This window comes from Delphinapterus leucas, chromosome 18 (genome assembly GCF_059928025.1).
Source record: "Delphinapterus leucas isolate spDelLeu-1000000601 "Yukka" chromosome 18, BTC_Dleu_Yukka2, whole genome shotgun sequence".
Classification (NCBI taxonomy): Eukaryota; Metazoa; Chordata; class Mammalia; order Artiodactyla; family Monodontidae; genus Delphinapterus; species Delphinapterus leucas.
In genome coordinates, this window is record NC_143146.1 from 58,980,169 (window position 1) to 58,995,002 (window position 14,834).

At 44.3% G+C, this 14,834-nt stretch overlaps 1 protein-coding gene across 1 annotated transcript in view; it reads left to right on the forward strand.

Annotated features, from left to right (window-relative positions):
• LRCH1 (leucine rich repeats and calponin homology domain containing 1) overlaps positions 1-10,764 on the forward strand; it is a 191,602-nt gene extending 180,838 nt beyond the window's left edge. The window contains exon 19 of the mRNA XM_022574840.3: positions 6,039-10,764. Within this exon, the coding sequence (XP_022430548.1) occupies positions 6,039-6,149 (111 nt within the window). The 3' untranslated portion in view covers positions 6,150-10,764. The remainder of the gene's footprint in view (positions 1-6,038) is intronic.
• The last annotated feature ends 4,070 nt before the right edge of the window (positions 10,765-14,834 follow it).

Here is a 14,834-nt window from a genome sequence, read left to right on the forward strand (position 1 = left end):
AGATCCAGGTTTTTATGGGCCCATCAGTACGTTAATTTGTGTGTATCCAGAGTCGCGCTCAGCACTTCTGTCCAGCTGTTTGGATTTTTCTTCTTGAAGTGGGTGGGGGGCACAGGGGAAGAAGAGAGATGACTTACCGGGTGACCGCCTGAAAGAAAATTCTGTCAATGAAAACTGAGGAGCGCAATCCTGGGAGATCAGATTTAATTTTCAGCGCTGACTTGACATAGTTCTTTGGCCGTGTTCATATTTCAGTTCTGGCATCCAAAGTATTTTTTGGATGCACCTTCACCTCTCATGTCGTTAGTGTATCTGTACCCTAATGCGTTGCTCCTCTGGGGATCTGTTAGGTGGTATTTTTTCATCAAGTAGTCTGGTAACAAGCAAAGCACAGTTAATTTAGCCCTTTAGGCAAAGCTTGGAACGAACTGTCTTGTCCATGGCTACTCATTTCTATTCAGAATATTATTAAGCCTCCCCATGGTTCTTCCCCAAGGTACTCACACACCGACTCATAGGCTGGCATGATGCCTGCCATTGCCAGGTGACTAGGGATACTCGGCCAACCCACTTGTCATCTGAGAGGTGGTTGGGTGATTTATATGCGCATACTAAATCTTCCTCTCACAAGGAAGACCTTTTTTTTCAGTACTTAACAATGCCTGATAAAAATTACCAAGCATTTATTTACATATTCTTTTTGAAATAGAAAGATCTATTTGAAATAGAAAGTCCTCCTTCTCCAGTTCTTCCAATTGGTAGCAACTTGCTACTCCGTGTCAGGATTGCCAAAATAGGTGACAACTAAGTAAGTTCTATTAGTTCCTTCTCGTTATGGATTTGTGGTTCGTATGCAGCTCATTGTACTTGGGGAGAGACATATAAAACAGTGCTGGGGGGAAGGGCCCTACAGAGCTCAAAAGCAAGACAGCTGAGTAGGAGTTTCATCAATGAGTAGATAAGTAAAGGCACTTGATATCCTGATACTAGTTATTTGTGAGTGAGAAATTAAATTTAGGGCATAGTGGCTAGGGTTATGTCTATAATCCATGCTGGTCTCTGTCATAAGGAAAAAGGGCATTTCACCTACAGGGTAAAAGTCATGGACAGTAGATTAAAATTTCAGGAGCTTGAAAGTGGTTCCGGATGAGGTGAAAAATATTTTAATGTGATTTTCTTTCAGGAGATTAGGTTTTTAAAATGAGGCTTCAGATTTTGAAATTAGTTCTCAATAAACTATCAGGTATATATAATAGAATGTACGCTTTTCTCCTTAAGACTATGAGGGTCCAGTTCCTTGCTTTTTCACTGGATTTTGTTTATGATTGTGTTCATTCATTCATTCCTCACATATTGAATGAACACCCTTTGTACAAGACCCCATCTTGGGGATAAAAAGGTGACCATGACACGTGACCCTGTCTTCAAAAATCAGGAGTCAGCAAACTTCTTCTGTAAAGTGCCAGTAAATATTTTCGGCTTTGGGGGCCATACCATCTCTGTTAGGACTACCCAGCTGCTATAGTGTGAAAGTAGCCACAGACACTCGTAAATGTGTCTCAATAAAACTTTATTTACAAAAACAGGCTATGGGCTGGATTGGCTTGCAGGTTTTTGGACCCTGTGTAGTGGATCTAGTGGACAAATAAAGAAGAATTCAATGTGATAAGGTCCTGTGATAGGTCAGATACAAGATTCTGTATATGAAACACGTGGACAGGGGGGCCCAACCCTGATGGGAGTGGGTGATCTTTGAAGCCTTCCTAGAACCGTGATGTTTGCACTGAGGCCTTAAAGATATGTAGGAATAGCCAGGTGAAGGGTGTATGGATTAGGGAGGTGAGAGAAGGGGTAGTTGTGTGTAGAGAATAAATGTTCTAGAAAGAAGGACTAGAAAGTAGCACGGCTGGAAAGCAGAGAATCAAATGAAGAGTGACAAGAAATCCTCTCTGTCTGGAAGAGGTTGACATGGTCTGCATTTCACATCGGAAGAAGCTGCCCCTCGGAGCCCTCACACGGCAAAGCAGGAACTGAAGTTCTCTTACATGAAAATGATGCAGACAGTTTTGTTTTAAGGTTCAATCAGTTAGTGCCAGGACTTTACATTTTAGAAGCAGACTGAACAACATGAAAAGTGCTGCATGGGTGACTTTATTTTGTCTAGCGGTGGCCTGGCAGGAGGCCTGTGACTGCTGGGGAGCGTAAGAAACTACAGAAAAAGGAGAGCCAGGCGGTGATGGCGATCTGCCTGCTCCCATGAGGCATTTGCCGCCGGAACAAGACGTCTGGCCCTCACTGCGAAGAGAAACCAAATGAGCTAAGTGACAGAGCTAACGCCCTTCCCCGAGCTGAGGGTTCTCTGATGCCCACCTGACGTTGAATTTGGTGGGACTGGCCTGGAGAGGACTCCGAGGGGCCAGGGGCCTCTTCCTGTCTCCCGGGCACAGACAGGACCTGCTCGCTGGTTGGTCAAGGACCTTACGGGAAGCAGCATGATGTCGTGGAAGGGGCCCCAGCTGTAAGATGAGACACAAGTTCAAATCCTGGTTGCAGTACTTACCTGCTGTGTGACTTGAGCAAAGTTAAACTCTCTACATCTCAGTTTTCTCCTCTGCAAAGTAGAAATATTGTATCTACCTCGCAGAGTAGTCATAAAGAAAAAGCCAATGCAAATCCATAGCATTGGTGCCAGGCCTGTAGGAGGTGCCTCCAGAGGTCTTGCAAAGTTGGAATTTAGTCTTTATGGCTTACTTGCCTTTTCCAACCCTGCTTGTTGTGGCTCAGAAGAGGGGTGGGTGAGGGCATAAGAGTGAATATTTGTTTCCGCCATTGGAGAAACAATGCGAAGGACAGGACGAGTCCTTCAGAGGGGGCTCAGAATATTTTTATGCAGGATGCTGCTTTATGATTCTGTTCTGTGCTTTAAGAAGAAACACAACAAAAGGAGCTCATGGGTATCCTAGAGCAGTCTGCTGCTGCATTCTCAGTGAAAGCCACTCATCTCCTCTAACAATGAAATTGTGATGCATTTAAACTCAGTGTAAATATTCACCTCTCTCCTTTAGATCCATTATATACAAGGTGAGGTGACCCTTCTCTGTCATTTCCCATCAAGCTATAAATCCACAGCAGTTCCTTCCCCATCACAACTTGTAGCTCACTTCAGGGATCCCCTCCCGCATGGGATATGCAGCGACAGGACTAGTGTGATGGAGGGGGCCTTCTGGCCATCCTCAAAGCCCCTCCGTATTTCTGGCAGGCTCCCCTTGCTTGTCTTGTCAACCAGCATCTGAAGTCATGATTCCCATCAGTCTCCCTCCCAGTCCTGTGATAGAACAACCACAACTGCCATGTTTTCATAAGGTTTCTATGATCTGACGCTAGTCTTCGTAGGTACCTCCAACCCTATAATGTAATCTGAGGGCACCTCAGGGCTTCTTAGGACGTCTGAATTAAAAGAGAAAGCCAGAAAGGATGCAAGGGATACCTTTTTATGTCTTTTATTTACTCCTTGTCACCAGCTGTAAGGGTGGAAGGGAGAATTTTGAACTCTGCACCTGGTTTAGGAATGAGGAGACCAGGAAGGTGAGAAATGCCTGGGAGAGGGGATGACCTTAAGCTGACTCGGTGTGTGACACCTCCAACGTCCTGTCAGCAGGAGGCTAAGGCCTCAGTATCTTCCCATCCTTGTTTCTCTGGAGCCCCAGCCCTTCCTTCCCAAGCATGACCTCGAGCATGGAAACTCAACTCTGCAGACCACCGGCCCCACCACTCATCAGTGGAGACATGTCACAGCTCAAGCAGGACTCAGGATAGCCCCCTCAAAGCCATGTTGCACAGAGATTAGGCTTTGTGCAAATTTTAGTTCTAGAATTCAGGAACGTTTGTGACTAAACATAGGGGAACACAGGTCAAGAAGCAAAATATCTTGTTCAGAATGCCTTGGGCAAATCTATTGCTTTAAAATTTCTATTCACGTTCCTTGCCCAGTCGTGCTGCATTATTGATCTCAGTGTTTTTCTCACCGATTTGTTGAGCTTTTATGTGTCAATATAAAACCCTTTGTAATTTGACGCAAATAATTTTTTTTTACAGTTTGTTGTTTATCCTTTAATTTTTTTTTTTTGGCACACAGAAGCTGTATACTTTCAGGTGATCAATTGTTTTTATCTTTTCCTTTGTGATTTTTATATCACTTTTTCATCTCCATCCATTTACCAGAGAAAATATTAAATACGTATCTATATTTTATTGGGAAGGAATGTTGTGGACGTTTTTTAACATTTAACTCTTCAACTCATATCAAATTGATTTTAGCATATGGTATAAAGTGAAGACATTTTTTTTTCCCCAAGTAATACCTTGTACCAGGAACTTAACCATAATTAGCAGCCATTTATAATATCCTACTGGGGTGCTGTGGAAGCCATAATAATGAGGAAAATATATCGCTGCCCCCATGGGACCAGCCTTACCAATGAAGTGAAATTCAGCTGATTTCACAAGCCCATGGCAAGCAGAAGGTGTCAGCAAAGGGTACACACTGACCTCTGGCTGCGGCAGAAGGAGGAAGCACCGTCCATCCTGGCCTAGTGCCCTGTTCACAACTCAGACAGAACCTCCGGTTCTTTCTCAGGCTGACGTTTGGCTGCTAAGTTGGCAAGCAGCGTAAAGTTGCCTCCCCTGAACACACCACTGATGACAAGCTAATCCTATTTGATACACAGCAGCCACTTGAAATAATTGTTAAAATTGTATTGTAAAGCATCGGCTGTTTTATATTGATAAGTGGCCATTTCTCAAGGCCTGGAGTCAGAGTCTGAGATACTCTGAATTTACCATAAGTTAGGGAAGTGGGAGGGATGGGGGACGGTAAGACTGCAAGCGTAGAGCCCACCAGCATTTCGAGGTTGTGGAACAGGTTCTTGGAGATGTCACGATGTGTCTTTGGATGACCTTTTTAAGAGCACAGTACCCGCATCTGGGGTACTTAGTGGAGAGTCCTGCATTGGCGCAGCCAGAATACCTGATTCCTCCAGCAAGAGAACTGCAAGGAAGCAGTGCTGATCCGAGACCTGATTGGCTTCATGTTAAACACTGTGTCCACCGCCTGGGGCTTGACGCAGCTCCCAATTTCAACTGTCCTTAAGACCAGTGGTTATTGGACTGTGGAAAACACACCATCTTTGGGTAGATGAGAGGGAGTGTTTGCTGTGGAGTTGTTTCCCAGCCAAGGAGACACACTCTGGAAGGAGATTCCCTTGTATGGTATCAGACTGGGGTCAAATGACAAAAGTGTAAAATTATTTGTTTTTGCTCTTTTGTAAACTGGTGGTTGAGCATGCAGGGTGCCACACACAGGGAGTGAGCCGCCTTGGTTATCTTCCTTGAGTAGTATGTGCTGGACATTTCCCAAGAGCAAAAATACAGTATGAGAAAGTAGCAGGATATTTGTGTCTTTGACAGTTTTATAAAAGAGTCTTAAAAGGGAGGCTCTTAAACGGTGTGGTTAAAATTACTTATTTACAAGGCTGTTCATAAACTGTGAAGAAAGCATGCCTCCATTCCAGAGATCACAGGAAATAAAATGAACTAAATCAAGATTTATGGTCAGTAGAATGGTGTGTGGTCTGCATAAATGAGTACTCAAGTTCCTTTAAAATGTGTGAGAGGCTGTGTGAAATTTTGCTGTATAAGAATATAAGCTAATATGTTCTTGGTGGGTGGTTTACAGCTGATGGTATGTAGCTCACTTATTTAGTGTCAAGGTTTTTAAAAAATGTTTAGCTCTTTTGCACATTTCAGGATGATTGGAAGTCTTTCTAGAACAACCCTCACTTGTGGAAAATCATTGTTTTCTTTGTAAACACAGAAAAGGTCTTTGCAAAATGAGTTGAAAGTTAGGGAGAGAGCACAGTCTGAAGTGATTAGATAGGCATACTTCAGAGCTCGACTTAACTCCTGTCAGTGGTATCTCGAGATTTTGTAATTAGATTCCAGTCATCTAAAAATCAATGCTTTGTTCTTCTTCCTTTTAGGAAAAACTGTGTCTGCCCCATCACATCCTTGAAGAGAAAGGCCTGGTCAAAGTGGGCATCACCGTTCAAGCATTGCTAGATGTAACTGTAACAAAGGCTCTATTCACATGAGACCAACTCCTCTCCTTTGGGTCGTGGCTCAGACGTTTTTCCGGTCAGAGATCCTAAACTCTCCTCTCAGCACCTGCCCCCTCCAACCTCCCACTCACTGCTTGTCAGTTCCCCGACTCTAGTTGAATTGACGGGAGGACACAAAAGAAGATTTTCTACCTTTCATAACTGACTCTGACATTAAGACCTGACAGGTATTTGCCTAAAATCCCGTGAGGGAGCTGGTTGTGAAGGACCAAGCAGCTCATCAATGCCTTCTACAACCTCCTTCATCCCTTCCATGCTCACCCACTGCCATTACCAAAACACCAAGCACAGCCGTTTTGCAGCAAGATGCATTTGTTTTATTAAAACCAAACGCAATGTGTATTTTGGGGGGGGTGGGGAGGGGAACTTGCAGTCAGGTTTTTTGCCACCAAATTTTTCAAGAAGTTTCTTGAGACCATTGCCTTTTAAAAAAACTATTTTCGACATACAAAATATTTATATAAATATTATTTATTAGTGAGTTGTTATTCATCCTTTGGATGCAAATTGTAAATTAGGAAACTATTTTATTACTGCTTTTTTGTGGTTAAACACTTTATTTTAATATTATAAATATTGAGTTATTTTCTATCCTCTTTGGTGTGCAAGTAGTTCTAGGTCTCCATAGTCATGTTTTCTGGTGTATATGACTCAAAAAAAAAAAAATTAAGCAAAAAGCAGGTGCTTCTGTGACAAGAACTATTTTCTGGGGGAGGCGTTATTTATACTTTGGTTTCTGGAACATTGGTCTTATTTATATTTTCTGCATTCCATCCAGCTTCCTACATTCCAGCAGCCCTGTTGTCCCCTGATATAATGAACTGACAGAAATCAAGAGAGCACCCCAACGTTGTTTGTAAATAGCTGTGATGGAAAAAAAAAAAGACATATTAAACTTGAAGATAAAATGTGAACAGTTATTTTTTTGGGTTCATACTTACTTTGCTATGCACAAAACATTCACGTTTTAACATGAAGAAGTAACAAGTGTTGGCGTCATGTGTCTTGTGGTGTAATTTTGCACTGTAACTTGGGTAATTAAAAGTGTAGCACCAAAGGTAGATAATAAAGGAAGTGGTATAGGAAAGTGGAGATGAGAAAAAGGTTATCGTTTACCTGAGAAGTTTTTTAAGGGCCGCTTCGGTGGAGAGTGGTCAAGAATTAACTGAAGGTGTATAGGACTTGGATCAGGAGACCAGCACTTTTTGCAGCTGCCCGTTTTAAAAGAGGAAACTATTCTGAGATGTAGACGTGCTTATTTTATTGCAGCTTAGTTGGTGGATTTCAAAGTAGTCCGTCAAACAGGGCAAGATTCACTGCCTCTGGCGTGAAACCGCGGGAGTGAGTCAGTAAAGCGGTGGAGTAGTTGCATGCAAGAGCAAGGCGGGCTCAGGAGAAGGTGAAGTAAGTAGCGTTTGTGAGGCTGAGTGGCCCAGGAGGGAGCAAGTTCAGAGAAAGCAATGACTAGAGAAAATCCAGCTAAGGAAAGGGGTCCGTGCTGGTCTGAGAGAGTCACATAAGACTTCACAGACACACAACCTATTTTAGGCAGTTACGTGCGCGTGCACTCGCACCGCAGTTACAGACAGCCCAGTAATTCGTCTTTCAGCATCTTGCGAATGCTGACTGCATCGTCACCTCTGTGAAAAGCCATTGTAAGTTTTTAGAGCAGCAGCCACGAGTTATAAGCCAAATATAAAGGCGAACACAAAAGAAAAGACACCAGGAGGACAGTATGCGTTGAAATTGAACACAGACTTACATCAGCCAACGCCAAGGCTGCCCCCCTGTCTAGGCAAGGAGGGAGGGGTTACTGAAAATAGTCATTTGGATTGGCAGCTAGCAGTTACTTCCTATCAAATGTACTGTGCACTTTAACCGAGTTTAAAATATATTTTAATATTTTCCTGTACTGCACAAATACCTGTTTTGTCCAATAGCATAATGGTGTAAAAAAGAAAACACTCTGAACGAAGAGCGTATTCAGTGTAAGCGACAGCCAGAGGTTGATTATAGAAATAGGAATTCAGATGACTGCACCTTGATGGGCACTGAGAATGCAGGGTCCTGAAATATTTTTTTTTTTACATGTATATATGGCAACATGAAGCTCTGTAATCCTTGTTTTGAGAGATTTTCTTTTTCAAAATTAAAATATTTCTTTTGATATTGATTTCAGTATTTTCTTGCGGTTGGCTGTATAATATGAATGGCTTCAATATTTTGTAAAATGGCTTTTTTTTCTTCGAAATGCAGTCCTCGTATGGCTAAGACGTCTTCGAGATCTTCGTCCATTGTTCATATGTGCAATAAGATGCGCGTGGCCGGCTGACAGCACCCTAAGTGAACACAATGTGCACGGTGCAAATACCCTTCCTTTTATGATTTAACAGCCATTAAAACTTTGAATTTGTACAAACCATCTTCTGATTGACGTACCCATCAGTTGCCGTGGTGGAGTCCAGGTGTACGTCAGGTGTCTCCACCTGTCCCTCGGGTGGTGGCTCCAGAAGTGTTTTCAAGGAAACCTGAAGGTTCTGTGGCACATGTTGTGAAACCCCAGGGTCTGGTCCTCTCTCTCAACTGTCTCCTGTGGAATCTGACCCTCAGGGAGTAAAGTGGCTTCCTGATTATACCTCCCATAAATCCGGGTCGGTGTTACCATTTTCCCCGCACGTCCCGCCCACCTCTGGTAGAAGAGCAGCTGCTTTGAGGAATTCAAGGGAAAACCGTGACGTGTCGTTTCTGCCTTCTCGTCCCAACCCACACAGAGCGCACAAGACTCGAGACTCACAGCCTGAGCAGGGACAGCAGGGACCAGTGTCAGGGCCTCTACGTTTAAGACCCGTATCTACGGAGTCAGGAAGAGCTATGCCTTGCCTGTGATGTTCTGACTAAAAGTGCTGCAACTGTGCCCACCTCCGAGAGCTTAGCCCTCTTGGTCTCTTGCGCATTACAGAAGTCCAGTGCTTCACAGACACTTTGCATTGTAAGTTGGCTGGAGCAACTGGGAATGTGTGAAGGACAAGGGAAGGGATGGCAGCGGGAGTACTGGGGGAGCCTGGCAGGGGCATGTTTGCATTAGGGTCACCCATGCAGCTCAGCCATATGGCATAGGCCACAGCTGGGGACTGTCCCAGAGACTGAATTCTAGCCAACAGCTGCATCTGGGGACTTCCTAGTTCTTCCTGAGTGAACCTGAGAGATGGGGCAGCAATGACCCCAGTGGGACTGGTTATCTAATCTTCCGTCTTCCACTGGCAGTCAGCTAGCAGACATCAGGTCCCGTTGAGGGTGGGTGTGTGTATGCAGGATTTCACTCTAAAGAACTCTCTCTACTCCCCACACTCACATGCTAATGGGCCACCTTAATGGCCAGTATGTATTGAGTGGTTACTGTGAGTCAAGTGTTTCTTCTGAACTATAACCTCCATTAAAAGAAGGCTGCTTGTCTATTTGGTTCTCTGCTGATTCTCCCTCCATTGCTTAGAAAGCACTTATCATGTAGTAGGCATTGGAGAGGTGCCAGTTAGAGGAGTTAATGAACTTTACATACATTATCTCAAAAAACTCTTACCAAAATGCAATAAGGAAGGGACTTGTAGTAGACACCCGTGGGGTTGCCCCCTAAGACCACGTGCTTCTAGGAACTAACCCTGCATCCTATACCATGAGGTTTTGTATGGGTTTATTTGTTTGTGTTTGCTTGGGCTGCACTGCGTGGCATGCAGGATCTTAGTTCCCCAACGAGGGATTGAACCTGTGGCCGCTGCGGTGGGAGCGCAGATCCCTAACCGCTGTACCGCCAGGGCATTCTCTATGTGGTTCTTTTTTTAAATTTTATTTATTTATGTATTTATTTATTTATTTTTGGCTGCGTTGGGTCTTTGTTGCTGCGCGCGGGCTTTCTGTAGTTGCAGCGAGTGGGGGCTACTCTTCGTTGCGGTGCGCGGGCTTCTCATTGCTGTGGCTTCTCTTGTTGCGGAGCATGGGCTCCAGGTGCATGGGCTTCAGTAGTTGTGGCACATGGACTCAGTAGTTGTGGCTCTCGGGCTCTAGAGCACAGGCTCAGTAGTTGTGGCGCACAGGCTTAGTTGCTCCGCGGCGTGTGGGATCTTCCCGGACCAGGGCTCGAACCCGTGTTCCCTGCATTGGCAGGCGGATGCTTAACCACTGTGCCACCAGGGAAATCCCTCTATGTGGTTCTTAACTGATGCTGCCCACCCGGCTGAGGAGCAGCCCTCCTATTCACAATTGACCAATAAGTCTCTTGCAGGATTTTAATTCTTTCCTGGTGACTGAAGACAGAAGACATAAAACCTGGAAAACACCTAGAGGATAAAAATGACATGCAGGGAGAAGTAGCAGAGAAAACTCTGCTGTTTGCATTCCTGGATCCAGTAGTAAAGAGTCCTGTATTTCTGAAGCTTTTGTAGTCAAACCTTCCGTGAGTGCTTCCAAGAGGCTATGACTTTGCATCAAATCAACTTGAGCTGGGCTTCTATCACTTCTAATCTAACAGTGCAAATTAACAAGGAGAAACTGAGACTCAAGAGTATTCAAGTCACTCATTCAAGGTCACAGCAGGTGAGAGAGCAAGGCGGAGTCAAGTTCAGCTGTGTCAGGCCTATGTCCTTTTCACCATGCAGAAGGGCTTCCCAGCAGAGCTAACCCAGGTGAAGTTTCTAGAGTTAGAAGAAAAAAAAGTCGACATTAATTAAGATGTTTGGAGATACAAAAGAAAGCATATTTATATAATAAAGCCTGTTAAGCTGAGCTTGTTGGGACCAGTCCAGATGCTAAGTAACACAGGTCAAGGTCAGAGCAAAAAGTGCAGGAAAAAAAGAGATTTACAAGACAAGCACAGTGAGAGGAAGCACTCCTCACTTTGATGTGAGGTCCAGGAAGAAGCCTCTCGTTTCCTTGCCATTTTTGTCTCCCAGTTTAATAAAACATTGCTGTAATTTTTTTTATATTTGGGAACTTTTCTTTCTGTTTATCAAAGTGATACATGTTCATCATAGAAACTTGGGAAAGTATAAAGAGGTAGGGGAAAATCACCAGTAATCCCACCTTAAGGGAACTGTTAAACTTTTGAAATATTTTCTTTGAGATATTGCTATGTATTTTTACACAGTACAACTTTATATACTGGCCTTTTTCTCCCCCTTGTTAATGGTAGAGCATACGCATTTTTCCAGGACAGTACTGTTTGCTGAAAGAAATTGTGGGCACTAAGGCATTAATAGGATATTTTAGAGGCTTCCTCTAGAAGCACCTAGAAGAGTGTCTAGTTCCTAGAAGCATGGTATTAGGTGGACAATACCTAAAAGAAGCAGACATACCCTGAGATAAGGGTAAGGGCCCTTAGGTCTTCGGTGATAGGGAGCCAGCCAGGGTGTGTGTGTGGGGGGGGTGGTGGTGCATGGAGGTGGGAATGGGGAAGTACCATCAGGAAGAGGTGGCCGATAGGGAGTGCATTCTAGAATGTGGCCACTAAGGGGGTGCATTCTTAAACCAGCTCCACAGTGAGCCACTGAAGCTCAATCCTGGAGAAGCTTTGAGAAATGGTATAGAACACCTCACACTTCAGAATTATCCCAGTCAAGCTCCCAGGAGGGAGGGGAAATATTCATAGCCCTGAAAAACCTCCCTCAACAACATGCCTAGAAATGCTTAAAAAATAAATAGTACACATTTAAATGCTTTGGTTATTATAGGAAAATAAGGAAATGCCCAGGCTGTAAAGAACAGAACACTCAAGTGGCGTAACCAAGATAGAAATTTATTTTTCTTACGTGTAAAAGAAGTCCTAGACCAGAGGTGAGCTGCCAGAGCTGAGATGGGTTCCCTTGTCATCAAGAGTCCAGGCTTCTCAGTGCTGCCTTCTAATGGGTGATCAGTCCACTTGGTAAAGGCACTTGAGGAAGAATCATCCAAGTAGGTAAGCAGAACCTTCCCTCAATGGTACCGGAAATCTGTGTCAATATATACCCAGGGCTAAGACAGCTGTGTTCAACCAAAAGATCTTCGTGTTAAGAAGTACACATGTTAATGGGCGGAGGACACTGTCCTGTCAGGCGGGTCTGGAGCTGAGAATCATTGCATTGAGCACAGGGTCACTGAGAAGGCGGGACAAACGTCCTCAGGAAGAGGGCAAAGAGGCCTTTTCTAAGTCAGGTGATGAGACCAAAGGAATGGGAGGCAGTTACCTGGAGAAAGTCCATCTTACTACTATTCTCTGTGCTTGTCAAACGCTGGATTTGAAGGTCAATTGGTAACAGCAACACTCATGAAAAAGTGGCTGAGGGTTTGGACAGTGCGGCGGGGCAGTCATTGGTATTTCTGCAGGATCAAACGGGGTAGGATGGGGTAGGATTGGGGAGGAAAAGTGGGTAGGGGTAGGCTGCCTGCTTTCCCCAGTGATTAGACCTGCCAAAGTAAATAAAATTGAGTACTTGGCCAATAAACGCTCCCTAACAACTATTGCTTATCTTTGAGAAGTAAAAGAAAGTATTTGATCTCTTGGAATTTGATCCCCACGTAAATATCCGCTATAGTCACAAGAGCTGGGGGCTGGGGACAGAGGAGAAGACGCCTTTGCTGCCTGAGGAAGGCTCCGCGCAGCCTCTGTTGAGCGTGGCGTGTGTTAGGTGTGTGTTAAGCGAAAACACCGCTACATATTCTTGTTGCTTAACTGGATACAACTCTGCTTGGAAGTTAAGGTTGACTTGTGTCCTTTGGCTCTTTTCTTACTTTCTGATTCACTTCTTCAAATTGCTGTCTAACATCTCCTTCAGTCTGCTGTCAGCTTGTCTCTTCATTTACAGGGAAAATGGAGGCCATCAGATGTGAACTGTCAAATCATTTCCTGTCTTGGAGGAAAAAAATGACCCCTCACCCTTCCAAGGTTAGACACCCACTCCGCAACTGCAGGGGATTTTGTGGGATTGTCTCTCTCTGTCTCTGTCTCTCCTACCTCCTCCCTCCCGTCTTCTCCAACCTCTCCTCTCCATCTGTCGTGATTCAGCCACAAGTTCAAGCCTTACCAGCCCATAAGAAACACTTCCCTTGAGTTCACCTTTCTGCTCAAAAAACTGTCTAGTCTCTTGTCTTCCCAGACCCTTAGGGAATGTTCTTTGAAGAGTAGTCTGTGAACAATACTGGCGTGCATGCTCCATGAGCCCAGGAGTCTGTGTTTTGTTTACTGCCCTACCCTTGAGGCCTGGACAGTGCCTGATACGTAATAGGTGCTTGATAAGTATTTGTGGAGTAAATGAACAAATGCCTTCACTTTCCATTCATTTTCCCTGCTATCCTCACCACTCCATTGAAAACACTCATAATAACGTCATGGGTCCCATCCCAATTACCAGATCCAGTGGCCTCTTTTCAGTCCTTGTTCTAGTTGATCCTCCTGTAGAATTTGGGATGGTTGAGCCCTTGATGCTTGAAACCCAAGCTTTCTCTTCTGGTGCTATTTTTCTGTCTCAGAGTGGGTTTTTTTTTCCCCATTTTCTTCATAGTCTCCACTTTCTGTTCTTTTCTTTTTTTTTCTTTAAGGAGGAATGCTTGGCACTCTTCCATCCATGCCAGAGATATCTGGTGGTGATCAACAGCGGCAATGATGTATAAATCTACATATCTTTACGATTCTAGATCCTGCTTCCTCTCTGACATCCAGAATGATGTAACTCTGGGTGTCTTCACTTGGATGTCCTTGTGAAGGTCATCCACTTGGAGGTTCTTCAAACTTAATGTATTTGAAATTGAACTCCCCCTCTACCTTCCCAAACCTCTTCTTTTTCTCATGTATTTCCTGATTCAATGTTTTCACCACCTCCCCAGCCTCCCAGGCTAGACACTGTAGGGTCATCACTGGTGTGTCCCTTTCAGTTGGTCACTAAACCATGTAGATCCAGAAACATCTCTCAGCCCCAGCACCCTCTCTTCATCCCTACCACCTTAGTGCCAGCCCTCATCCGCTCTCCCCGAGATGAGGTCCATCTGGTCTCCCTGTCTCCCTCATTTTTACTACCTTCCCCTTCGACCACAATAATGTGAATAAAGCACAAGTCTTAGCATGTCTCTTCCCTACTGGAAACACCTTCAGTACCTCGCTATTACTTGTTCAACAGGTTTCAGTTCCATGGATACCTTTCCAACCTATTAACAATTTGCTAACATCGCCTGGTGCAGCTCGGCCAGTCTCCCCCTACCCCCCAACCCTGCCAGGGTCTCTGATGTCTTTGTTTCCTGGGCTATGCTTGCTGCTTAGAATGTCCTCTCACCTCTTCTTGACTTTGCAAAGTGCTACCCAGGCTTGAAGACCCAATGTTGTAGGCCCAATGCTTTTCATTTCGGTGAACTTTCCCCTCCCCCTCCACATGATTTCTTTCTCCTTGGCACTCCTGAAAAAAGAATCCATTCTGCTGTAGTTGAATGTTTGTTTCCTAATAAACCTCTTTTATCAAGTTCATATTAGACAAATAATAATTTCAGTGGGGAAAAGGGCATAAGACCCACAATAATTTATCTGTTCTCTTATAGGAAACTTAATAATCAGAGCAGTCACAGACCCAAGCGATGAAGAAAACGAAATACAATAGCTGATGATTATTGAGTAGTTATGACCTGACTGGCCCTGTTCAAGGTTTG